The following is a 27,658-nucleotide window of genomic DNA, read 5'->3' as shown; positions in this document are numbered from 1 at the left end:
TGCAATGTTGCCTGTTTGTTAGTTCAGGCTGTCTAACAGCTGCAAATCATGCAACTGCGGGGACTCGAACATAATAGACACCCAGGTACTTGGATAGCACTCGAGCATGAACGGATAAGAGCACGTTCGCTCATCACGAGATGACGTCCTTAGAACTTGGCACTGGAGACGACTGCCCATGTACTTCCCCCCCCCCCGCTACTCTATGAGACCACCAATCAAGAAATCAGCACCATGTCCCTGAATTCACTGCAGCCTCCGGTTGCTGTAGTCATTCCCATTGCAGGCTGCGCACCTCTTCACCCCCATGTTTTGTGTTGCGTTACTTTTGTGAGCGGTATTTCCAGCGTAGCTGCGTCCGCTGGCCGGAGAGAGCGTCTCGGCACTAATGGCTTCTACATATGTACGCGGCTTGTTTTCTGGACAGCAGCAGTTAGCGGTTCACTAGAGGGAATTGGTGCTAAGCTCAGTCCTGACATCTGTCTCCACGTTTTGTCTGCACCCTTTTATTAAGATGTAAAAGTTTCTTTGCATATTCTTTCATTTCTCTAATTGTTTTTTAATATTAATAGTTAACCATTTGTCTTCCGCTGCCTAAGTGAATTACCGCTAGAGATGAGGAAAAAAAAACTGTTTTGAATTCGATTCATCCGAATTATCGAAAAAGTTTGAATCAATTCATTGCAAGTTCAAAGTGCCCCCAAAAGATGCTGCAACTTCAATGTCTCTCCAGACCCCAAAGCATGATAATCAGGGGACTGTGGAGGGGCTATTAAATAGTAAATGATTATACTCGTCTCCTGTCCTTACCTGCTCCAGTCTTGAGGCACAGGATCTTCCTGCCTACAGTTTTCAGATTTTTTTGTCCTCCTCTGTATTTGGATCTTTTGGCTCTGACTGGACCTCACGTGGTCACATTGAGCTCAGCGCATGCATTGATGTCTGCTGCAGCCCTCAAAAGCTGGAAGATGTGAAGATTAGAGGACCAGACAGGAAGCGGCAGGACCGGTGAGGGGTGAGCCTAGGACAGGTAACTAGAATTATTATTTCTTAACCTCCTCCCAGAACGCAAAAGAATTTAGCAAAATAGCGCCTGGATTTAACTGGATTTCTACGAATCCAACCACAACAAAATTTGGACTCTAGTGATTCTGAATTTTTGAAAAAAATTCAAGACAAATTGGACGATTCACTTATCTGTAATTCCTACACATTGCAAGCTGCTGAATGCTGCTCAATGTCAATCCTGAGTCTGCATCAGCTCCGATTTCAGCTTCTCCTGAATGAGGATCTGTGATGAACCATGATGGACGATATTTGATCGGCTATGATCAGGATTGAGCTTAGATTATGTTGAGGAGATTTTTGAGATTGATGCTGAACAGCGTTGAGCAGCTTGCAATGTTATAATATATATATATAAGCTGCAGAAGCCGAACAGTTAACTATTTCTAACTAAACCAGTTAAAGGAATGTGTTTTTTTTATTTTCACATAATACGGGCAGTGCAAGAAATAGATATAAAGGACTCCAAACTTTCAGCATAACAGCGTGATAATAAAAACATGCAGCAAGCGTGGAGACAGGTGTCAGGACTAAGCGAAGTACAAATGCCCTTAAACAAGTCATCTCTCGTGAACCGCTAACTGCTGTAGCACAGAACATAAGCAGCATACATATGTATGAGTCCATTAATAGAGCGAGGTGCGATCCGTCCAGTATACGCAGCTCTGCTAGGCAATTCAGCTGTTCAGCAAGACAGATCCTGCACTTTCTATGGCTTTATTTGAATGAATGCTATTTTTCTTCTGATGTGTGGAAAGTCCAGAAGATTGAGCCATTAGCCATCAATATTCACTAACTAGCGGCAAGTGACTGGTGCACTTTTCCTAACATCACATCCTTCATGAACGAGTGGGGTAGCCAGAAATGTTCCAATTCTACAACTGGACCTCATTGACCATGTGCATTTATAATGTGTATTCAGCTGAGCGTCTGTGCATCCAGGTTCCTGCCCCCTACACACCCCCTATACCTACTAATATGCATGATGCACACAGTAACCTAGAATTGCATCTCTGACCCGATGCTATCACATGATCTAATATCGATCACATTCTTGATGAAGACAAGTCAAAAATGGGATTGATTTATAAAAAATGTGGAAGAGATAGAATTTTGGCAGTAAAATAAGACATAAGGGCACCTGACATCTATAGTAGGCTCCACTAAATGTAAGGAAAAGTGACCCCCACTAGAGCAGCCATTGACATACAAAACCCAAGCTAGATATTACAGAGATCAGTCAGGGGGTCTCAACTGATTTATTGTATGACCAACTTTAATTGGCTTTTAAGAAATCAGATTTTTATTGCCAGTCTGGGTCGGATTTTGCCTCTTGGACTTTTCCAAATCTAAGAGCAGTGGCACCCAGTTCCCAGTACCCGACCAATAGTTTCCTTTCCCAGTAGAAAAGTTGCCAGATCTCCTTGGTTTCTGTAACTCCCAGTGAATGTAATGGAGAATGATGGTGATAGCGTCTTACTGGACTTGGTCATTGATCTGGAAACTGTGGTTAATATCCACGCTGCTGTAAAGATGAAAGTCCGGATGTATAAAAAATAAAGATGATGGTTTATTCTCTCATCGCATTTCAAAGTCATTGGGACTTCTTCTTCAGGAGATGGGGGTCACCACCATATGGTCATTACTGCCCTCTATATGTTGTTGTATAGCTCGCGCTGAATTTGACTCGTTTGGCTACTGGGGAGTTTGTTATTATGCACTGGCCCTTTACCTATTGTTGTACTTTCCTGGGTGTCCTCATTTATTGTGTCATTGTTACTATTGTTATTTTTGTCTATTTTGATATGTTATAAAATTGATAGTTTTTACAGCACTTGATACTCTTTTGTTCTCTGTTTTTGATTATGTACTATTGAGTGAGTGCAGTTTTCTAGGAGGTGTCTGGTAACGATTGGTACGTCATCCTCTAATAATATCATGAAACTGGATTGGTTTCCACTTTCCCATCTTGCAGTGCATCACTTCTCTCCTTATATATGCAGCCCCATCCTACAATACATCACTAGTCTCTCCTCTATATACAGCCCCACCCTTCAGTACATCACTTCACTTTATACAGCCCCATCCTACAGTTTCACTTCTCTCCTCTATATACAGCCCCATCCTACTGTACCTAACTTATTTCCTGTATATACACCACAGTTTTACAGTACATCACTCCTTTGTATATACAACTCCATCCTACAGTAAATCACTCTTCTCTATATACGACCACAACCTATAGTACATAACTTTTCTCCTTTATATACAGCACCATCTTACAGTACATCACTCCTCTCTATATACAGCCCCATTTTAAAGCAAATCACTCCTCTCCTTTAAAAACAATCCCATCCTACAGATCATCACTCCTCCCCTCTATATACAGCCCCATCCTACACTATATCACTACTTTCTATATACAGCCCCATCCTACAGTACAACACCTCTCTCCTGTATGTACAGTCCCATCATACAGTACATCACTTCTCTCCTCTATATACAGCCCCATCCTACAGTACATCACCTCTCTCCTGTATGTACAGTCCCATCATACAGTACATCACTTCTCTCCTCTATATACAGCCCCATCCTACAGTACATCACCTCTCTCCTGTATGTACAGTCCCATCATACAGTACATCACTTCTCTCCTCTATATACAGCCCCATCCTACAGTACATAACTTTTCTCATCCACATATAGCCCCATCCTTCAGTACACAACTTATCTCCTCTATATACAGCCCCGTCATACAGTAAATTACTCCTCTCTATTTACAGCCCTATCTTACAGTGCATCACTTCTCTCTTCTATATGCAGCTATACAGCCCCATCCTACAGTACACAACTTATCTCCTCTATATACAGCCCCCTGCAAAAGAATATGTGGATTTCGTCCGCGCTGCCCAAATGATGACATTCCAGAAGGTTAATAAAGTTTGACAGTGGTTTATTCTATGCATTTCAAGGTTTTTTGCAAACTCTTCTTCAGGAAATACCACATGAAGCATACATAGGTGGTGCACACAGATTTTAAAAAAAAAATGAGCTCCAAAATTAAAAAACACATATAAATGAGCTCCAAAAAGTCAGATGACACAGGTCAAAGTTCATAGTTAGCAGACAATAAAAAAATTCATAGTAATAGTTAGAAGCTGTTCTTATATTGACACGTCTTTTAATTTCATAGGTTGTTGAACAAAAGGAAAAAAAATAAGAAAAATTAAAAAACACATATATACTGAGCAAGAAAAGCAAATCTCAGACACGAACTCCTAGAGATACGCCTCAGTTTCCTCCAGATCTGAGCCTGACAATTAGACCACTCGGCTATACTAACAAGCTCCTGCGAGTGTATCCAATGTGGAGGAGACAAATGTTGAAATAAACCATTAGTTAAAATTAAATTGTAAGGATCTAAATTTTAATCAATTAAAAATAAACATTTTATTAGTAAAAAATAATATATAATTTTTTAAAATCTTAGGTTCAGCTTTTTATTCCTATTTAATGATGAATTAGAATAAAGGGAAAAGAAAAAAAAAGGGAATCATTCATCTGCCAAAGCTCAGTGGCAGAGTGGGAAGGACACTGTGCTCCACACCTGCAATATTGTATAGACCGTCAGGATCGCACCGCAGGAGGAGCACACGGCGCTTCTCCAAATACCACATGGCTGTTAGCAGCTCCGGCACAGAGTCAGATTATACAGCGGCCGGTGCCAGTGTGAGTCACATCCCAAAGTTTAAAAAAAAAATCACTCCGTCAGCAGCGTTATTAACACCACCTGAGGATAGCAAATCATGTCAGAGGATGATTTCTTTAGGACAAAGGAATGATTGGTTATATACAAATATTTCTGAGAGGAATATTAACAAACTTAAAAGAAAATATAAACCAGTGGAGAAGTGGGCAGCAACTAACAGAATGGTTTTTAACAGGGAGAAATGCAAAGTACTACATCTGGGCAATAAAAATGAAAAAAGCATATATAGAATGGGAGGAATAGGGCTAAGTGACAGCACATGTGAAAAAGACTTGGGTATACTAATAGATCACAGACTGAATATGAGTCAACAGTGTGATGCAGCAGCAAAAAAGGCAAATGCAATTCTAGGATGTATTAACAGAAGCATACAGTCTAGATCACGTGAAGTCATTATTTCCCTCTACTCCTCTTTGGTCAGACCTCATCTGGAATATTGTGTCCAGTTTTGGGCACCACATTTTAAAAAAGACATCAACAAACTGGAGCAAGTTCAGAAAAGAGCGACCAGAATGGTGACCGGTCTGCAAACCCTGTCTTATGAGGAAAGGTTGCAGGATTTGGGAATGTTTAGTTTGCAAAAGAGAAGACTGCGAGGAGACTTAATAGCTGTCTACAAATATCTAAAGGGCTGTCACATTGTAGAAGGCTCAACTTTATTCTCATTTGCACAAGGAAAGACTAGAAGCAATGGGATGAAACTGAATGGGAGGAGACACAGATTAGATATTAGAAAAAACTTTTTGACAGTTAGAGTGATCAATGAGTGGAACAGGCTGCCACGAGAAGTGGTGAGTTCTCCTTCAATGGAAGTCTTCAAACAGAGGCTGGACAGACATCTGTCTGGGATGATTTAGCGAATCCTGCTTTGAGCAGGGGGTTGGACCAGATGGCCCAGGAGGTCCCTTCCAACTCTACGATTCTATGAGTATTCATTTTTATAATTATACTGGGGTCCAAAGACCGTCCGGAAAGAGGAGAGGAGCTAGAGCATTAGCCATGTGGTATTTGGAGAAGCGCCGTGTGCTCCTCCTGCGGTGCGATCCTGACGGTCTATACAATATTGCAGGTGTGGAGCACAGCGTCCTTCCCACTCTGCCACTGAGCTTTGGCAGATGAGTGATTCCCTTTTTTTTTTTTTCCCCTTTATTCTAATTCATCATTAAATAGGAATAAAAAGCTGCACCTAAGATTTTAAAAAATTATATATTTTTTTTATTAATAAAACATTTATTTTTAATTGATTAAAATTTAGATCCTTACAATTTAATTTTTAACTACCGTATATACTCGTGTATAAGCCGAGATTTCCAGCACATTTTTTTGTGCTGAAAATGCCCACGAGTCATTCAGCGGGGGAGGGGAAGCGGCGGCAGGAGCCGGTGGCTGGGAAGTCATACTCACCCTACTGTGCCGTCGCTGAACGTCCCCTGCATCCTCCTTGTCCCAGCGCTAACAGCTTCTTCCTGCCTTCAGCGGTCACATGGTACCGCCCATTAAGCTCATGAATATGGACGCCCATGAGCATGGAAGCATATTCATGAGCTTAATGAGCGGTACCATGTGACCGCTGAAGGCAGGAAGAAGCTGTCAGGGCTAGACAATGGAGGATTCAGGGACGTTCAGCGACAGCACAGCAGGGTGAGTATGAAGGCGGAGGACGGGGGATACACAGAGGAGGACGGGGGCTGCACAGAGGAGGACGGGGGCTGCACAGAGGAGGACGGGGGGTCGGGGCTGCACAGAGGAGGTCGGGGGCTGCACAGAGGAGGTCGGGGGCTGCACAGAGGAGGTTGGGGGCTGCACAGAGGAGGTTGGGGGCTGCACAGAGGAGGACGGGGGCTGCACAGAGGAGGTTGGGGGCTGCACAGAGTAGGACAGGGGCTGCACAGAGTAGGACAGGGGCTGCACAGAGGAGGTCGGGGGAGGACAGGGAGCTGAGCCATACATAGAAGGGGGAGCCACGGGTACTGGGAGGGGAGAGAGCCACACAGAGCAGGACAGGGATGAGGGGACAATGTACACCCGGCTTATACTCGAGTCATTAAGCTTACCCAGTTTTCCATGGCAAATTTAGGGGCCTCGGCTTACACTCGAGTATATACGGTAATGGTTTATTTCAACATATGTCTCTTCCACATTAGATACATTTGCAGGAACTTGTTAGTATAGCCCAGTGGTCTAATTGTCAGGCAGCAGATCTGGAGGAAGTGGAGGCATATCTCTAGGAGTTTGTGTCCGAGATATATGTGTTTTTTAATTTTTCTTATTTTTTTCCTTTTGTTCAACAACCTATGAAATTAAAAGACGTGTCAATATAAGAACAGCTTCTAACTATTACTATGAAATTTTATTGTCTGCTATGAACTTTGACCTGTGTCATCTGACTGTTTGGAGCTCATTTTTTTTTAAATCTGTGTGTACTTAATGCACCACCTATGTATGCTTCATGTGGTATTTCCTGAAGAAGAGGTTGCAAAAAACCTTGAAACGCGTAGAATAAACCACTGTCAAACTTTATTAACCTTCTGGAATTTCATCATTTGGGCAGCGCGGACGAAATCCACATATTCCTTTGCAGAGTTCTGTTTCATTCAGTCGGTGACCAACTTGTGGATCTGCAGCAGCCCTCATCTATACATGCTTTGAATACCCTAATACCAGGGGAGCAGTTTTTTGTCAAACCGCTTACTTTATGTGTGGGATGAGACCCTATCTGGCGCTTGTGTCTCCCTCTTTCCTCACAATACTATATACAGCCCCGTCATACAGTAAATTACTCCTCTCTATATACAGCCCCATCCTGCAGTGCATCACTCTTCTCAGCCCCTCTATATACAGACCCATCCTGCAGTACTTCACTCTCCTCTTGTATATATGGCCTCATTGTGCAATGTATCAATCCTTTCCTTTACATGCAGCCCCATCCTGCAGTGCATCACTCTTCTCAGCCCCTCTATATACGGCTCCTTTCTTCATCTCTGCTCTACTTTATATACAGCCTTATTATGCAGGGCATCACTTATTTCATTTATAATTCCTTCCCCCCATATACAGCTTCTTCCTGCAGCGTATTGTTCCCCTATACACAGCCACATTCTGCATCCCACCACTCCCTCACCCCCTTCACCCCCATCCAGTAGTTCATCTCCCCTCTATATACAGCCCCATCTGGCAGTACAGCACTCCTTTGTACACAGACTCTTTCAGATCATCACTCTTCACAGACGCAGGGACCATTCACTGTGAGTATCCCAGCGCAGGCAGCACGGCCCGGTGATATCATTGTGATACTTGTGCCGACACGTTGCTGTCTTGTCTGTGGCTCTGCCCTTCTGTAGGCAGTTAGCCTAAATTGCCTTTTGGCCTACTGAGCAAGCAGAGTTATAGCAGAGAAGCCATGGTTTCCGGCTCTCCCGCAAAATTGGATGATATCACGATATATAATATATATGTGAAAATATATTGATATTTAAGGGTGGCAATCGCTTCAGGGTGGCCGCACCATGTGAGTTGGCTTGCGGTGACCACCACTTCTGCCCCCCCAGTAGGTACTGATTGTGGGGCACTGCAGATGTAATGCTTGCACCAGGCACTAGGAAATGATCTATGGTGCTATGCTAGAGATGAGGGATTTAAAATAGTCACAGTGCAAAACTCTATGTGTTCTGCTGTGATGAAAATGTACAGCACCGATTCATCATTGGCATTTTCGGAAATCGCTTTACTTTTTCTCCTTTGGTGTTAGTTGCCATTTTTGCTGACAAAGGTTCAGGAATTTGGCACAAAGTCAAAAATGGTCTTTCTTTTTGTCTTAAACTGTGTTTGCAACTTTTAGAGCTAAAAGTCACAAACATTGCGCCAAAAAGTACTAAAAAAAAAAGTTGAAGTTGCTCGAAGTTTTGCAACTTTTTAAAAAGTTACAATTGAATCAAGCAAAAGCATCCGGAATTGCTTGACTCTGCCCACGAGGAGTAAAAAAAAAAAAACTAAGAAAACAGGAGAACAGATACAACTAATACTTCGAAAAAGGAGCAAATAGAATAATGAATTGGGTGCAAAAAAAATCACAAAACAACACAAAAAAAAAAAAAACGGGAAGAGACAATGATGAATCGGGGAGTAATGTTTATAGGAGGCGATATGGTAATGGGTGCTGCAGATAATCCCACTACATCGCCAAATGAAACATGTCAAGAGCAACCTCAGCTCTGCTACTTCTGTATGTAGATTCATCCTTTAACCTGATGCCGCTTACACAAACTTCTGCCTTGTTCCTAAATATCACTGTTGTTGTAGTGGGGATTTACAGGAAAATCCCCGGCCCATGTTTGTAGGCTGACATTGCATCGTCTTCCCGCTGGCAGTTCAAGCATCTTTTAAATAATTACCGGATAGAGATAATCCCTTAATCTCCCAATGTAGAGATTGTGGAAATATATTGCTGTCTAATCTAATGGTTCTGCGTAGCTCACCTCTTACTGGCTGCTAATGTACAGTAACTATGGGTAATCCTCAAACCTGCCGATCTAGCAGAGCCGGTGACCTGATTTATTGGGGGCTGAGATCGCCATGAACTACTTCTCCAAGGCACATGAAGCTCAAGATTATCTGCAGTCTTCTGTGATCTTCAATCCCCGGTTAGATGAAATTTGCCGATGTGTGAAACATTGGACTGTTTGTTGGTGATACAGATGTAGCAGAGCTGAGTTTGTCACTAAACTGCTACTCTTACATAGCACATCAATCAAGTAGGACATTTGTCTATGTAAGACCTCATTCTTACACTGTGTCTCGCTCTACATTTCAGCTCACTTCCGGAGGACGTCCGCATTATTATGTTTCTTACAGACGAGAACCGTTTGCACAGATGAAGCTGCCAAAATACGCGTTACCCAAGGTATAGTTTCCTTACAACATTTCATTTTCATTACTGACTGTTTAAAGGTTTTGATTACTTTGTGCAAAGACTTTCCATTTTAAAGATTTCTATACTGACTAGCTCCTCGGGGGCGGAGCCAGCAAGTGTACCACCCCTGATTATCTGTCATTGTTAAAGCAACCACTCTTTATCAATAGATATTCAGTGAATGCCCGGGAATCTTTTATTTAATTCATCTTTTCCAGGGGTGGTGGTCATGGCATGAAGCAGTACAAGAAGGGCCCTCAGATTGTGATTTATTCTAACGGGCCCTTGTGATGTACGATCGTTCTGACTGTATCATGTGATGGAGGCGTGACATGAATTACGTATAGGCGAGTTTTTCATCTTCATCTATAATAAGGTTATATAATCTTACCCATAGCACCTGCGGGGATCAGTCACATGTAACAATCTCGTTTCCACCGCCTCGCACCTGCTCCGTGTGACCGCTCGCCGCTCCGTGTGACCTCCTTTTTCTGTCATTTATCAGAAGCAGAACCTGCATCTGTGCCTGCATCATTTATCACTAAACATCACAGGAAAATATCTTAAGATTCATCTATTTTTCTAAAACCTTTTTCTCCAGGGATCAAGATTGTTATTATTCTGCCTCTTAAAGCGACACGAGACTAAGACGTTGGTATTCAGGAAATGCCCAACTCACGATTGTATCTTCACATCTGATATTTTGCTTATATTACGTCTGTTTTCTGCCAGGTTGCGTCCTCCATTGCCATGAATGGACATACAGTACTAGGAGGATACTTTTTCATTGCTTACCCATAAGGGACATCTAGCTATCATGTGGGTTGTCATATGGACTGGCCCCACGGTATTAGACACAGATGCCAAAAATGAAGCAACTGCAATTACATTGCATACAGATGAAAAACATTTGCAAAGATGAAGCTGCCAAAGTATGCGCTACACAAAGTACCATGTCCTCCAATTACTTCAGTAATGGCTGCTTAAAGTATTTCTTCATTTTGCACCAACATTGTCCATATTTTAGATTTTCACAATGAATAGGTCCTCAGAGGTGGAGCCAACAGTGCGACCACCCCTGATTAGCCATCACTAGTGGAGGAACCTCTCCATATCAATGGGTGTTCATTCTTTCAGAACGGTCATATAACATGCATGTAAGTCATTGGCCACAGATAAAGGTCTCAGTTATCGTCCATAAACTCATCGCCATGATTACAACCGTATCTGAATGACATATAAATCTGTAACCTTTTCCTCCTCTGCTTCTTTTTCTTTGTTTGTCTTTCCTTTGGTAGTTCTTAAATCAGGAGAACTAAGAAACAATGTTGCAACAAATATAATATTAATTTAATATAAGTGGCGTTTAAAAATGTGTGCACCCCTGGTCAAAACAACTTATTATGAACAGTTAAACAAGTTGAAGATGAAATAATCTATAAAAGGGCTAAAGTTACAGATGACACATTTACGACTTTTACATTTTTTTAAATTGCAAAAACGAAAATGGGCCAATGCAAAACTTTTGGCACCCTTCATGGTTAGTACCTAGTAGCCCCACATTTACCCTTTTGCAAGTACACAACTTGTAAATGCTTTTTATAGCCAGACAAGAGTCTTTCAGTTCTTCTCTGAGGGATTTTCCTCCACAGTTCCTTAGAGATTTCCCCGCGTTCTGTGAGATTCCTGGTCGTATTCCATCCTCTGCTATTTTGAGGTCTAGTCACAGGCTCTCAATGATGTTCAGATCAGGGGACTGTGAGGGCCAGTGTAAAACCTTCAGCGTGTGTTTAGGATCATTATCCATTTGTAGAAGCCATCCTCTTCCTCTTCCTTTTTTTTATCTTCAACTTTTTTTGCTGATGTTATGGTTGCATCAAGAATTTGTTGAAATTTCATTGAATCCATTCTTCCCTCTACCTGTGAAATGTCCCTGTGCCATTAGCTGCAACACAACGTCAAAGCCTGATTGATTCACCACCATGCTTAATGGTTGGCAAGATGTTCTCACATGATATTATGTGCCCTTTTTCCTCCACACATACTGTACCTTTGATCATTGAGGCCAAAGAGTTTTATTTTAACCTAATCGGTCCACAGGACTTGTTTCCAAAATGCATCAGGCTTGTTTAGATGTTCTGTTGCATACTTTTGACGCTGAATTTTATGGTGAAGACACATAAGATGTTATCTTCTGAAGACTCTTCTATGAAGACCATATTTGTGCAGGTGTCTCTGAACATTAGAACAATGTACTACAACTCCAAAGTCTGATAAATCTTTCTGAAGGTCTTTTTGCAATTAAGCGGGAGTTCTGATTTTCCTCTCAAGCAAACCTACAAGCAGCTCTCTCTGAAATTTTGCTTGGTCTTCCAGACCTTATCTTGATCTCAATTGTTCCTGAAAACTGCCATTTCTTAATTACATTTCGAACTGAAAAAAGGGCAACTTGAAAATGCTTTGATATCTTCTTATAGCCTTCTCCTGCTTTGTGGTCCTCCATCATTCTTATTTTCAGAGCGCTAGGCAGCGGCTTAGGAGAACCCATGGCTGCAGTTTTTTGGCACAAGGTTAGAGGAGGCTGTGTTTTTATAAAGGTGGGAAATTTGCATCACCTGACTTGCAACTTTGAACTATTGTTATTATTATCTTTATGTCTTTGCAGTTTTTGGACCTCTCAGAATTCAGTAATGAATTTGTCTTGAGAGCTTGCACTTCTGCAGATTCCCGGAGCCGCACTTTTCCTTTTTCTGTCCCCCCACCGTCTGTTGTTAGGAATCGCCCAGGAAGGCACACCATCTTCATCTCCCATTTGTTTCATATTTATTCTAAGAAAACCAGCTTGATACTTGTGAATTTATAGAAGCTGACACAATCATTTGCTCCTTGTAGAATCCGAGCACCTGAATTTCAATACATCTCTTTCCGAGTGTTTGTATAATTTCACCTTCAAGGGATCTCGCTAATGTTCTGGGATCGGAGCCAACATTTACCATAGAAACCGATACAACATATATTGATATATTTACTTTAATTGTATTTCATCTTGGAGGATTGGGGAACAGGAGATGTACTGTACATAGAAAGTAAGTATTGGGTGTATGTGAGCACCGCCATAAACGGGATAGGCGAAAAACTACAATGTTAAGGATATTATAGAATATCATAGTGTATATAAAATATTGAAAAGTGCGCTGCTAATGCTGAGTATTTCTAGGTCAACTAAAGGGATTCTCAACAGAAAATCTCTAGTTTATGACCAGAGTTAGAATGGAATACAATAATGTAATTCTATCTGCAAATAGCCACCACTAGAGGGAGCCGACTGCATACTATAATCAGTATACAGTAAGCTCCGGAGCTCCCCCTAGTGGTGGCAGCAGGTAGCCAGAATTGTATCATTTTACTGTTTATGTCTATGTAGAAAGTTTGGATCTCTGTATTAGAAAGAATAGAAGATTGTTATGATGAGTCACTGAAGGAGGAAAAAACAAAATACTAGCTAAGTCCAGAAAAACCAGAGAGGTTGGCAGCTATCGGATTGCAGACCCCTGAACCTATCCACAGCAACTAGCAGTAGCCGTGGGGGGTTCCTACGGTGCCCTAGACCCCTCGATCACAGCCAGAGAACTACATAGCCTAAAGACAGAAAGGGGAAAAACTAAACTGCCCCAGAGCAGACCCCAAAGCAATAGGCAGCCCCCAACATATAATGACGGTGAAGCAAGATGAAAACACTAACACAGATAGAAAGATAAGTTGAGCAAATGATGGGGCCCAAGCTAACTAAATAGGACAGGATAGGAAAGCCGCTGTCTGCCATCCGCAAAAACCCTATCCAAAATGTGCCAACCGACTGATAGGAAAAACAGGCCCTGAAGTCGCTAGGCTTCAAAAGACTATATCAGCACTCAGGTATATTCTGAAGACAGAGCAAAAGATCAACAGATCAGAGACAAAAATGGAATTCAGCTCACCCCCGGCCGGGGATGGCTGAACTCCGATAAAACAAGGCAAAACAAAAACAAAACTGAAGTGTACAAAGCAGAGCAGAAAAACTTAGCTTTGAGACGCAGGAATCAGACTGGTCTTCAAGAATCTAGCAGGATCACCAGCAAGGCAGAAGGGCGTCGGCTGCCTTATATCCAGTCCTCAATTCCAGCCACCCAGTCATCATCTAGCTGCCCAGGTGTTTGGTAATCAGCCTCACTACCTTCCTTCACCAGAGGGAGTTCATCAGACCTCAACGGTGAAAGGAAAAATGAACTCACAACAGTACCTCCCCCTTGAGGAGGGGTCACTGAACCCTCATCCATGCCACCAGGGCGATCCGGGTGAGTCCGATGAAAGGCACGCACCAATCTTTCGGCATGAATATCAGAGGCAGAGACCCAGGAATTATCCCCCTGACCATAACCCTTCCACTTAACCAAATACTGGAGTCTCCGTCTAGCCAGACGGGAATCCAGTATCTTCTCTACCTCATATTCCATGTTACCTTCAACCAATACAGGGCCAGGAGGTGCCACCACAGGAACTACTGGTTCAACAAACCTCTTCAACAAGGACTTATGAAACACATTATGAATTTTAAATGTGACAGGAAGAGCCAACCGAAAAGAGACCGGATTAATAATCTCCAAAATCTTGTAAGGTCCAATAAATCTAGGCTTAAACTTAGGATAAGCCACCTTCATAGCGATATTTTTTGTTGACAACCAAACCATATCACCCACCTTAAAATGGGGACCAACGTTCCTACGCCGGTTGGAAAACCGCTGGGCCTTTTCCTGGGAGAGAGACAACTTATCCAGTACTTGGTCCCAGATCTGGTGCATTCTCTCCACCACAGTGTCAACACCTGGGCAGGCAGAAGGCTCCACCTGCCCTGAAGAAAATCGAGGGTGAAACCCAAAGTTAAAAAAAAAAGGTGACATCTAATTGGCAGAACTAGCTCTATTATTTAAAGCAAATTCGGCCAAGGGCAAAAATGAAACCCAATCATCCTGATCAGCAGAAATAAAACATCTCAAATACGACTCCAAAGTCTGGTTTGTTCTCTCCGTCTGCCCATTGGTCTGAGGGTGAAATGCAAAGGAGAAGGACAACTGAATTCCCAGCTTGAAACAGAAAGTCCTCCAAAATCTAGACACAAACTGAACTCCTCTGTCAGATACAATGTTCTCAGGAATCCCGTGCAAGCGAACCACCTGTTGCAAAAACAAGGGCACCAACTCAGAGGAAGATGGCAACTTAGGGAGTGGTACAAGATGGACCATCTTAGAGAATCTATCACAAATCACCCAAATAACAGTCATTCTCTGAGAGACAGGCATATCAGAGATAAAATCCATTGAAATATGGGTCCATGGCCTCCTGGGCACCGGCAAAGGCATCAACAAGCCACTAGAGCGAGAACAAGGTTTAGACCGGGAGCAAGTCCCACAGGACTGCACAAAATTCCTGACATCATGAGACAAGGCGGGCCACCAAAAAGACCGACTCACCAGATCTCTAGTACCAAAAATACCTGGATGACCAGCCAATGCAGAGCAATGAACTTCAGACATCACTCTCTTCCTCCACTGGTCAGGAACATACAACTTTCCACTGGGACAACGCTCAGGTTTGTCCTCCTGAAACTCTTCCAGAGCACGTCTCAAATTGGGCGAGAAGGCAGAAAGAACTACCCCCTTGCCTAAGATGGTAGCAGGCTTAGTCACAACAGGAGAATCAGCAAGGAAACTCCTAGAGAGGGCGTCTGCCTTGACATTCTTAGTGCCCGGAAGAAAAGAGACCACAAAATCAAAACGTTTGAAAAACAAGGCCCACCTAGCCTGTCTAGGATTCAAGCGCTTGGCCGACTCCAGGTAAATCAAATTCTTGTGGTCAGTAAGGACCACGACTTAGTGTTTGGCTCCCTCCAACCAATGTCTCCACTCCTCAAATGCCCATTTCATGGCCAACAGTTCCCGATTCCCCACATCATAGTTACGTTCGGATGGGGAGAACTTTCGGGAAAAGAAAGCACAAGGATTCATTTTAGATGTCACAGGATCTTTTTGGGACATCACCGCTCCTGCACCAATCTCAGAAGCATCCACCTCCACCTGAAACGGGAGTGAGACATCAGGTTGCCGCAAAACCGGAGCAGAAGTGAATCTTCGCTTCAGCTCCTGAAAGGAAGAAACAGCCTCCGTAGACCAATTCAGCACATCAGCACCCTTCCTAGTCAAATCCGTCAACGGCTTGGCAATACCAGAAAAATTAGCTATAAATTTCCGATAAAAATTAGCAAAACCCAAAAACTTCTGGAGGGCCTTCAAAAAGGTGGGCTGAACCCAATCATAAATGGCCTGTACCTTGGCCGGGTCCATTTCAATAGTTGACAGAGACAAAATAAATCCCAAAAATGAAATCCTCTGTACCCCAAAAAGGCATTTCGATCCCTTGACATACAGGGAATTCTCCCTCAAAATCCGGAACACAGTCCGAACATGTTCCACATGAGAATCCCAATTCTTGGAGAAGATCAAAATATCATCCAGATAGATAATCAAAAATTTATCCACAAAGTCTCGGAAAATATCGTTCATGAAGCACTGGAAGACAGAAGGGGCATTAGTGAGTCCAAAAGGCATCACCAGGTACTCAAAATGTCCCTCCGGAGTATTAAACGCCGTCTTCCAATCATCCCCATGCTTAATGCGAATAAGATTATACGCCCCCCTGAGGTCAAGCTTTGTAAACCAGCAAGCACCTTTAACTCTGGAGAATAGAGCAGAAATCAGGGGTAAAGGATACTGATATTTAACAGTAATTTTATTGAGGGCACGATAGTCAATACAAGGCCTTAATGAACCATCCTTTTTAGCCATGAAAAAAAACCCAGCACCTAAGGGTGAAGAGGATGGTCTAATATGACCCTTCTCCAATGACTCCTTAATATAGGATCGCATAGCCTCGTGCTCGGGTACAGATAAATTGAAAAGCTGACCCTTGGGAAATTTACACCCCGGGTTCAGCTCAATTGCACAGTCATAACTCCTATGAGGAGGCAAAGATGCAGACTCATTCTCACTAAATACATCATAAAAGTCAGCCAAATAGTCAGGAACATCATGCGACTGGGGAGAGGTGGAGAAAACAGGAGCATCACTAAGGGCACACCGACAACCCCAACTCACCACAGATAAAGATTTCCAATCCAGAACTGGATTATGGATTTGCAACCAGGGAAACCCCAGAACAATGGTATCATGCAAATTATGCAACACCAAAAATCTGCAATTTTCTTGATGGTCTGGGGCGACCCGCATTACCACCTGGGTCCAAAACTGAGGTTTATTCTTTGCCAAAGGAGTAGCATCAATACCCCTCAAAGGGATAGGCGTCCGCAGAGGTGTCATAGGAAATCCACAACGTTTAGCAAAATCCAAGTCCATCAGGTTCAGAGCTGCTCCCCAATCCACAAAAGCCTTGGCGGAAAATGTGGACAGGGAGCAGATCAGAGTAATTGCCAGAAGAAACTTAGGTTGAACACCACCCACAGAAAACGTGTGTGCACAACGTTTCTCTCGTTTAGGACAAACAGAAATAATATGCGAGGCATCTCCACAAAAAAAACACAGTGTATTACGCCTTCTGAACTCCTGATGTTGCGCCCTAGACAAAACTCTATCACATTGCATAGGTTCAGACATTTGTTCAACAGGTGGTAACATCTCTCGTGTAGTTTTGCGTTCACGTAAACGCCGATCCACCTGAATGGCTAATGACATAGAATCGTCAAGACCAGAGGGAACAGGAAATCCCACCATAGCATCTTTTACAGTTTCTGACAAACCCTTCCGAAAGAGGGCTGCCAAGGCACAATCATTCCAGGTAGTAAGGACCGCCCACTTTCATAATTTTTGACAGTACAACGCTACTGAATCCTGACCCTGGCTTAATGCCAACAGGGTCTTTTCAGCCTGATCAATAGCATTAGGTTCATCATACAACAACCCCAAGGCTTGAAAAAATGCATTCACATTATTCAAAATAGGATCATCAGGTTTCAAAGAAAACGCCCAATCCTGGGGATCGCCGCGCAGCAAAGAGATGACAATTTTAACCTGCTGCGCGGAGTTCCCCGACGAGTTAGGCTTCAAGGCAAAAAATAATTTGCAATTTTTCTTGAAATTCAAGAATTTAGACCGATCCCCAAAAAACACAGCAGGAGTAGGAATCTTTGGTTCAGAAGCATGTGAATGAGCAAGATAGGTGGAAATTCCCCGCACTTCAGCAGCAAGCTGCTCCACACGATCAGACAATTGCTTCATCTCCATTGAGAGAAAAATTCCCCCTACGGCCTCAGAGATATAGAGGAAAAAATATGCAGAAAAAAAAAAAATTCTGACACTTTTTTTTTTTTCTTTTACAATTCTCTCCTGCTATTGAGTACCCTTGGATCTGCGGTATGGCTGGTGATTCTGTTATGATGAGTCACCGAAGGAGGAAAAAACAAAATACTAGCAAAGGCTGGTTTCACATTAGCGCTTTTTAAGCGCACGCACGGCCGGGGGTAGCTCCGCCCCCGAGCCGGCTCTCTGCCCGGCGTGCCCGCCCCTTGCTTGTAGCGCCGCCTCCTAGCGGACAGCGGTGCCTGCAATCGGCGCACCCTATCTTTAGCATAGGGTGCGCAGATCGTGCGCAGGCCTGCGCTAGTTGCGCTTTGACCTGCGCTCCGCACTTTTGACGGTGCGCCGTGCGCGCCAAAATCGAACTTTTCGATAGGTTGAGCAAATGATGGGGCCCAAGCTAACTAAATAGGACAGTATATCAAAGCCGCTGCCTGCCATCCGCAAAAACCCTATCCAAAATGTGCCAACCGACTGATAGGAAAAACAGGCCCTGAAGTCGCTAGGCTTCAAAAGACTATATCAGCACTCAGGTATATTCTGAAGACAGAGCAAAAGATCAACAGATCAGAGACAAAAATGGAATTCAGCTCACCCCCGGCCGGGGATGGCAGAACTCCCAAAAAACAAGGCAAAACAAAAACAAAACTTAAGTGTACAAAGCAGAGCAGAAAAACTTAGCTTTGAGACACAGGAATCAGACTGGTCTCCAAGAATCCAGCAGGATCACCAGCAAGGCAGAAGGGCGTTGGCTGCCTTATATCCAGTCCTCAATTCCAGCCACCCAGTCATCATCTAGCTGCCCAGGTGTTTGGTAATCAGCCTCACTACCTTCCTTCACCAGAGGAGGGAGTTCATCAGACCTCAACGGTGAAGGGAAAAATGAACTCACAACAGAAGAAGCTTTCTGACAAACTTAATAAAAAGGCTGCGTAATATGGCAAGACATGCCTGTTATGCAGACTGTCAGATATGTATCACTCCACTGATCTTGAAAGACTTTTTTATAGTTTGTAACCAGGTACAGCCCTGCCCTGTGCACATGGCTACTACTGGGCTCAGATTGTTTCTGTCCCTGTACACAATATCTGAACCTGGTAATGTTATGGAGAGTGACATGCCTGAAATGCCAGTGTGAGGAGACTTATAGGCCAGGCAATGATTCCCTGAGGAATTAAAATTGCTAGTTTTCTCTTCAGAGAGGAAGAGGACTAGAACTCTAGTGCCACCTAGTGGAAGTAGAGATCCTAAAAGTCCATTGTGAAGAACGGGCGGACCGCTGCCGCCAAATTGTGACGGACAGCGGACCCTGTGCCACCAAAACGTCACGATCACACCACCGACACGGGTTTGTCAGCGGACGGAGGGACGCGACGCACTGCCGGCACACGGCTATCACAGGCACAGTGGGGGCTTATCTTAGTTATCCCACCACCGGCACCACGTGACACAAATACAGCAAGCTAATCTTGCTCTAGCAATTTACCGCAGGGGGGTATTTTGGATGCCCCACCACTGCTAACAACCTTCCAAGAACTGCGGGGATTTATGTATATCTCACTTTCCCAGTTCCACTTTGGAACTCGCAGCTCTCCGGCTCCCCCTTATCCTCAGGTCAGTCAGGGAACTGCACCTAGGATAATTAGTCGCCGGACGGGCTGCTTGTTGTGCACGGGCAATTAGACTACCACAGTAAGGGAATTATCAATGCTGTGGCCGCTGCCCCCCTTATTCAGCATGTAAGACCCGTCTGAACTGCCAGCTAGCCTAGCCAGCCACGCACACCATGCTGCCACCAGCCACGCTTTACTTAAACAAGAGTTAATTAAGAGGGTCCACTGCAAACCCCTGAAATTAGTAGCGATTATCTAAAAAAGGCGCATAGTTCGTTTCTTAGAGCATGGAGTCAAACTGATAATTTTACGATTTATTCCCCAAAGTCGGGCAGTGATTGCAAAAACAAAAGTTGCAATAAATTGAGACATTAAATATGTACAGTTGCAAATATGAAAACAACATGGATTAAAAAGCAGAAAGTAACACTTACATGTGCCTAGGTGGTATCAGGCAGACCATGCAGCTCAGGGGATGGGCAGCAGCCAAACATCCCAAGACATGGGGTAGGTCTGTTCAGCATCAGAACTCCAGCTTAACTGACTGGGATATGGTAGGGAGTACCTTATAGCCTAGGGTCTGTGACCGCACAAAATGGGCGGTCTGGAGAGGTCCAACCTCCCTCTCTCCAAGTTATGATTTGGCTGCAAAACTTAGAATAACTATATCTAAATGAGAAAAGCCCGTACCAACACATATAGGGCATCATTGTTTGTGATTTACCTAATAGAATCCGAAGACACCAAGCATGCCATAATTAAGACCCTCCATTTGGGAGCAATCTATATCTCAGTTTCTGGAGAGATTAGGATTTTGCCAGAGCCACCGTAGGGAAGCCGGGTCCATGCAGATCACAGAAATGTTCGTTTCGTTTTTCTGTTGCGATTGGAGCCCATGCTACCCTATTTTAATATCTCTCACAGTTTTATTTCAGACACATGTCCCAGAGGACAAAGGACTTCCTTTAGCTGTGCAGGGAGGGGGGGAGGAGAAGAATTCTACACTGAGGCTTCAGGTTTCACAGAGCTGCACGCAGGAAGACGCTGGTGTGTGTTGTGGGGGAAGAGAGGGGGGGTTGCAGCTACATGACAGAGGGATTTTCTAGAATGTTCCAGAAACATATCTACAGTACATTACATCCATATCAACCCCTTGCCAAAAGACTTCAGATAAAAGCCAATCCAGAATCTTAATTTGTAGACACATGTTTCGGGGTGTTGCACCTCTTAAGTTCAAAGCATGATGGCTGTACACAAGACCTCTGACTGGGGTCCAAGGAGTCACGTTTATCCTTGTGGAGAGTGACATGCCTGATGTGCCAGTGTAAGGAGACTTATAGGCCATGCAATGCTCCCCTGGGAAATAAAATATGCAAATTGCTACTTCCAATAGATGGCACTGGAGTTCAAGCTTTCTTCCTTTCTAAAGAGATAGTTTGAATATTTAATTTCCCAGAAATGCATTGCATGGCCTATAAATCTCTTTACACTGGCAAATCGGGAATGTTACTCTCCACAAGGAGAGACATTGGTCCTTACACTGCATTCAAATTAGATCTCATGCTTTGCCTGAGGAGAGACAACACCCTGGAACATGTGTCTGCTATTTAAGTTTCTGGTTTGGCTTTTATGTACAGTCATGTGACACGGCTCATTAATGGATGGAAAGTGACTTTTCGGCTGTGTTCCCACGGTGACCTTGATGTTGCAGATGTTTTGCACTTATTAAGTAAAATAGGAAACTTGCATTTTTTCCAAAATACGCAGCGTAAAAAAAAACTCTTCAAAAACTCATCATCGGAATGTACCGTTAGGACTGCAACTTCCAGTAGGTGGAAAAAGAGTTTTCTTTCTCTCTGAAGAGGCAATTTGCTTACTCCAGTCCTGACTATCATCATCACTTCATCAGATGAAAGAAGGATTACTTCCAGCCCCTCCGCAAGATTAAAGAACATGCCATCTTAAATACTCTGTGCTGCTGGGAACTCAGATCCATTTTAGGCTGAGTTCACACGTGGCGTTTTTTTCGCGTTTCTGCGGCGGTTTTAACCGCGTGATTTTGCCGCGAAAACGCGAAAAATAAGCATCCCATGCATTCCTATGGGATTCCGCAATGCTGTGCTAATGCTGCGGTTTTTACCGCGGCGGAATCGCTTCGCGGTAAAAACCGCAGCATGCTCATTAATTTTGCGGAATCGCGGCGATCCTGCACCCATAGGAATGCATTGTTCCGCTTAATTCCCGCATGTGGCTGTGCACACCATGCGGAAAGTAAGCAGAACATTTGCGGATGGTACCCACGGTCCGGAGGAGAGGAGACTGTCCTCCGGGCTCTGGGTACCATATCTCTGTAAAAAATAGAATTTAAAATAAAAAATATTGTTATTCTTACCTTCCGACGTCCCGCGCAGCCTTCCCGCTTCTCTCCACGCTCTCGTTCCCAGTAATCCTCTGTGAAAATGCCCGCGATGGTGTCCGTTCTCGCGAGAACAGACGTCATCGAGGGCATTTTTGCAAAGGATTACTGGGAACGGCTGCGCGGGACGTCGGAAGGTAAGAATAACACCATTTTTTATTTTTTTTTGCATTTTATCTTTTACTACTGATGCTGCATAGGCGACCTCAGTAATAAAAAGTTGGTCACACTTGTCAAACACTATGTTTGACGAGTGTGACCAACCTGTCAATCGGTTCTCCAAGCGATGCTACAGATCGCTTGGAAAACGCTAGCATTTTGCAAGCTAATTACGCTTGCAAAATGCTAGTTTTTCCGCGGGAAAATTGCGGGAATTTAAATTGCGATTTCCCCGCGGAATGGAATTCCGGAATTCTCGCGGTAATTTCCGCAAGAGTTCCGCTACGTGTGAACTTGGCCTTATAGTCAGAAAACTACTCTCCTTAAACAATCTGTGTTACTCGGACACCTTTGCAGGTAGATTTTATATAGTAATCCGTTTGCAATATCCAAAATGTTTTAAAAACTCATCTGCTTAAACACTCTGTGCTGCACAGAATGCAAGAAAAATAGTGAATGCAGTAAATGACAATCCTGGGTGTATGAGTTCCCATTGCCAGGTGCTGCCTGGGTGGGCCGCGTGCCATGGGGGGCTTATTTCCGGCCTTTCCACCAGTTTAAAGCGTTCAGACTCATCAGATCTGGAGTGAAGTGTGGCAGAAAGAGAGAAGTTCATTGCTCCAAAATAACGAAAAAAAAAAAAAGGTTTCTTCCATCTCTTAAAATAAACCAGGGCTCCTAATGAGCGGCCGGATGCGTCGTTCTCGCGGTATTCAGCCGGGCTCGATACATGGGAGATGTGAGAGAGCGCAGCCAAAAACAAATTTAATTGCGCTGCTGACATTTACATGCGTTGTCAAGAAAATGAGTTCTGCTCGTACAGGAAATGGCTCGTGATTGATGTCTCGTTAATCTACAAACAGATTACCATAAGGTTACATTATTATCCCCGATCCCGCTGAGTGATGTGCTGCGCTCCGCAATGTGACTGCGCATTAATAGAAACCTCCAGTAATAATTTATAATCAACTCCGTGCAAACCTCACAGGTAATAATAACATTTCCACCTTTTATAAAGAGAAGTCCCGCAACTATTTCATTTACGTCCTTTAGTGGATAATGAGGCGATCTGCAGGAAGCTGAGATATGTGGCGCTGTTTGCAGAGACCCGATTCTAAACAGCTGAGATACACTGCCCTGTATGTATCAGAATAAAAGGGCGGCGAAGAAAAGAGCAGAAAGGAAGAGAGACTGCAAGAAAAAGGAGAAGACAGGGATCAGGCGGGCGTGTAATGTAAGGAGATCAGGAGTCAGGACCAGGCTGTGAGACAGAGACCAAAAAAACCTTCTCAATTTACAAGAAAAAGATGTCATTTTCTTATCACACAGAGAAGATAAAGCAGATTAAAATTTATTTTCCAAATCAGACAAATATTTTAACGCTTGTAAAAGAAGGAGAAATTTGGACGCGGTTTTCATAATCAGAAAAAGACAATATTTGAGGGGATAATAAAAACCACATTTTAATTACTAGAATATTGCTCCTATGTTCAAGAATATAACTACTTTAACCCCTTCACTACCAAGGGTGGTTTGCACGTTAACTACCGGGCCAATTTTTACAATTCTGACCACTGTCCCTTTATGAGGTCATAACTCTGGAACGCTTCAACGGATCTAGGCGACTCTGAGATTGTTTTCTCGTGACATATTGTACTTCACTTTAGTGATAAAATTTCTTCTCTATAACTTGCGTTTATTTATGAAAAAAACGGAAATATGGCGAAAATTTAGAATATTTTGCGATTTTCAAACTTTGAATTTTTATGACCTTAAACCAGAGAGTTACATGACAGAAAATAGTTAATAAATAACATTTCCCACATGTCTACTTTACATCAGCACAAGTTTGGAAACAAAATTTTTTTTTGTTAGGAAGTTATAAGGGTTAAAAGTTGACCAGCGATTTCTCATTTTTACAACAAAATTTACAAAACCATTTTTTTTAGGGACCACCTCACATTTGAAGTCACTTTGAGGGGTCGATATGGCAGAAAATACCCAAAAGTGACACCATTCTAAAAACTGCACCCCTCAAGCTACTCAAAACTACATTCTAGAAGATTATTAACCATTCAAGTGCTTCACAGGAGCAGAAGCAACATGGAAGGAAAAAAATAACATTTAACTTTTTAGTCACAAAAATGATCTGTTAGCAACAATTTTTTAATTTTCCCAAGGGTAACAGGAGAAATTGGACCCCAAAAGTTGTTGTCCAATTTGTCCTGAGTACGCTGATACCCTATATGTGGGGGGGGGGGACCACTGTTTGGGCGCACGGCAGGGCTCGGAAGAGAAGCAGCGCCGTTTGACTTTTTCAACCTAAAATTGGCTGGAATTGAGATTGGACGCCATGTTGCGTTTGACGAGCCCCCAATGTGCCCAAACAGTGGAAACCCCCCACAAGTGACCCCATTTTGGAAACTAGACCCCCTAAGGAACTTATCTAGATGTGTGGTGAGCATCTTGAACCCCCTAGGGCTTCACATGAGTTTATAACGCCCGGGCGTGAAAATAAAAAATCATATTTTTTCCACAAACATGAATGTTTAGTCCCCAATTTTTTATTTTCCCAAAGGTAGCAGGAGAAATTGGACCCCAAAAGTTGTTGTCCAATTTGTCCTGAGTACGCTGATACTCTATATGTGGGGGGGACCACTGTTTGGGCGCACGGCAGGGCTCGGAAGGGAAGCAGCGCCGCTTGACTTTTTCAACCTAAAATTGGCTAGAATTGAGATTGGACGCCATGTTGCGTTTGACGAGCCCCTAATGTGCCCAAACAGTGGAAACCCCCCACAAGTGACCACATTTTGGAAACTAGACCCCCTAAGGAACTTATCTAGATGTGTGGTGAGCACCTTGAACCCCCTGGGGCTTCACAGGAGTTTATAACGCCCGGGCGTGAAAATAAAAAATCATATTTTTTCCACAAACATGATCGTTTAGTCCCCAATTTTTTATTCTCCCAAAGGTAGCAGGAGAAATTGGACCTCAAAAGTTGTTGTCCAATTTGTCCTGAGTACGCTGATACTCTATATGTGGGGGGGACCACTGTTTGGGCGCACGGCAGGGCTCGGAAGGGAAGCAGCGCCGCTTGACTTTTTCAACCTAAAATTGGCTGGAATTGAGATTGGACGCCATGTTGCGTTTGACGAGCCCCCAATGTTCCCAAACAGTGGAAACCCCCCACAAGTGACCCCATTTTGGAAACTAGACCCCCTAAGGAACTTATCTAGATGTGTGGTGAGCACCTTGAACCCCCTCGGGCTTTACAGGAGTTTATAACGCCCGGCCGTGAAAATAAAAAATCATATTTTTTCCACAAACATGATCGTTTAGTCCCCAATTTTTTATATTCCCAAAGGTAGCAGGAGAAATTGGACCTCAAAAGTTGTTGTCCAATTTGTCCTGAGTACGCTGATACTCTATATGTGGGGGGGACCACTGTTTGGGCGCACGGCAGGGCTCGGAAGGGAAGCAGCGCCGCTTAACTTTTTCAACCTAAAATTGGCTGGAATTGAGATTGGACACCATGTTGCGTTTGACGAGCCCCCAATGTGCCCAAACAGTGGAAACCCCCCACAAGTGACCCCATTTTGGAAACTAGACCCCCTAAGGAACTTATCTAGATGTGTGGTGAGCACCTTGAACTCCCTATGGCTTCACAGGAGTTTATAACGCCCGGGCGTGAAAATAAAAAATCATATTTTTTCCACAAACATGATTGTTTAGTCCCCAATTTTTTATATTCCCAAAGGTAGCAGGAGAAATTGGACCCCAAAAGTTGTTGTCCAATTTGTCCTGAGTACGCTGATACTCTATATGTGGGGGGGATCACTGTTTGGGCGCATGGCAGGGCTCGGAAGGGAAGCAGCGCCGCTTGACTTTTTCAACCTAAAATTGGCTGGAATTGAGATTGGACGCCATGTTGCGTTTGACGAGCCCCCAATCTGCCCAAACAGTGGAAACCCCCCACAAGTGACCCCATTTTGGAAACTAGACCCCCTAAGGAACTTATCTAGATGTGTGGTGAGCACCTTGAACCCCCTAGGGCTTCACAGGAGTTTATAACGCCCGGGCGTGAAAATAAAAAATCATATTTTTTCCACAAACATGATCGTTTAGTCCCCAATTTTTTATATTCCCAAAGGTAGCAGGAGAAATTGGACCTCAAAAGTTGTTGTCCAATTTGTCCTGAGTACGCTGATACTCTATATGTGGGGGGGACCACTGTTTGGGCGCACGGCAGGGCTCGGAAGGGAAGCAGCGCCGCTTGACTTTTTCAACCTAAAATTGGCTGGATTTGAGATTGGACGCCATGTTGCGTTTGACGAGCCCCCAATGTGCCCAAACAGTGGAAACTCCCCACAAGTGACCCCATTTTGGAAACTAGACTCCCTGAGGAACTTATCTAGATATGTGGTGAGAACTTTGAACCCCCAAGTGTTTCACTAAAGTTTATACTGCCCAGGCGTGAAAATAATAAATCCTATTTTGTGCCCACAAAAATGATCGTTTAGTCCCCAATTTTTAATTTTCCCAAGCGTAACAGGAGAAATTGGACCCCAAAAGTTGTTTTCCAATTTGTCCTGAGTACGCTGGTGCCCCATATGTGGGGGAAAATAACTGTTTGGGCACACGTCGGGGCTCAGAAGGGAAGAAGTGACGCTTTGGAATGCAGACTTTGATGGAATGGTCTGCGGACGTCATGTTCCATTTGCAGAGCCCCTGATGTGGTTAAACAGTAGAAACCCCCCACAAGTGACCCCATTTTGGAAACTAGACCCCCTAAGGAACTTATCTAGATATGTGGTGAGAACTTTGAACCCCCAAGTGTTTCACTAAAGTTTATACTGCCCATGCGTGAAAATAAAAAATCCTATTTTGTGCCCACAAAAATGATCGTTTAGTCCCCAATTTTCAATTTTCCCAAGCGTAACAGGAGAAATTGGACCCCAAAAGTTGTTTTCCAATTTGTCCTGAGTACGCTGGTGCCCCATATGTGGGGGAAAACTACTGTTTGGGCACACGTCGGGGCTCAGAAGGGAAGAAGTGACGCTTTGGAATGCAGACTTTGATGGAATGGTCTGCGGGCGTCATGTTCCGTTTGCAGAGCCCCTGATGTGGTTAAAAAGTAGAAACCCCCCACAAGTGACCCCATTTTGGAAACTAGACCCCCTAAGGAACTTATCTAGATATGTGGTGAGAACTTTGAACCCCCAAGTGTTTCACTAAAGTTTATACTGCCCAGGCGTGAAAATAAAAAATCCTATTTTGTGCCCACAAAAATGATCGTTTAGTCCCCAATTTTCAATTTTCCCAAGC

The 27,658-nt window shown here is 43.5% G+C and overlaps 1 protein-coding gene across 10 annotated transcripts in view; it reads left to right on the top strand.

The window, feature by feature from the left end:
- SORCS1 (sortilin related VPS10 domain containing receptor 1) overlaps nt 1-27,658 on the top strand; it is a 955,194-nt gene that overhangs the window by 631,905 nt on the left and 295,631 nt on the right. For all 10 annotated transcript variants that reach the window (XM_073553077.1, XM_073553078.1, XM_073553082.1 and 7 more), the window contains exon 8: nt 9,645-9,734. In XM_073553077.1, coding sequence (XP_073409178.1) covers nt 9,645-9,734 — 90 coding nt within the window. The remainder of the gene's footprint in view (nt 1-9,644; nt 9,735-27,658) is intronic.

This window comes from Dendrobates tinctorius, unplaced genomic scaffold (assembly GCF_039654945.1).
Source record: "Dendrobates tinctorius isolate UK_male_01 unplaced genomic scaffold, ASM3965494v1 ptg000196l, whole genome shotgun sequence".
NCBI classification, from domain to species: domain Eukaryota; kingdom Metazoa; phylum Chordata; class Amphibia; order Anura; family Dendrobatidae; genus Dendrobates; species Dendrobates tinctorius.
Note: the sequence above shows the minus strand (reverse complement) of the source record. Positions and strands in the feature narration are given on the sequence as shown.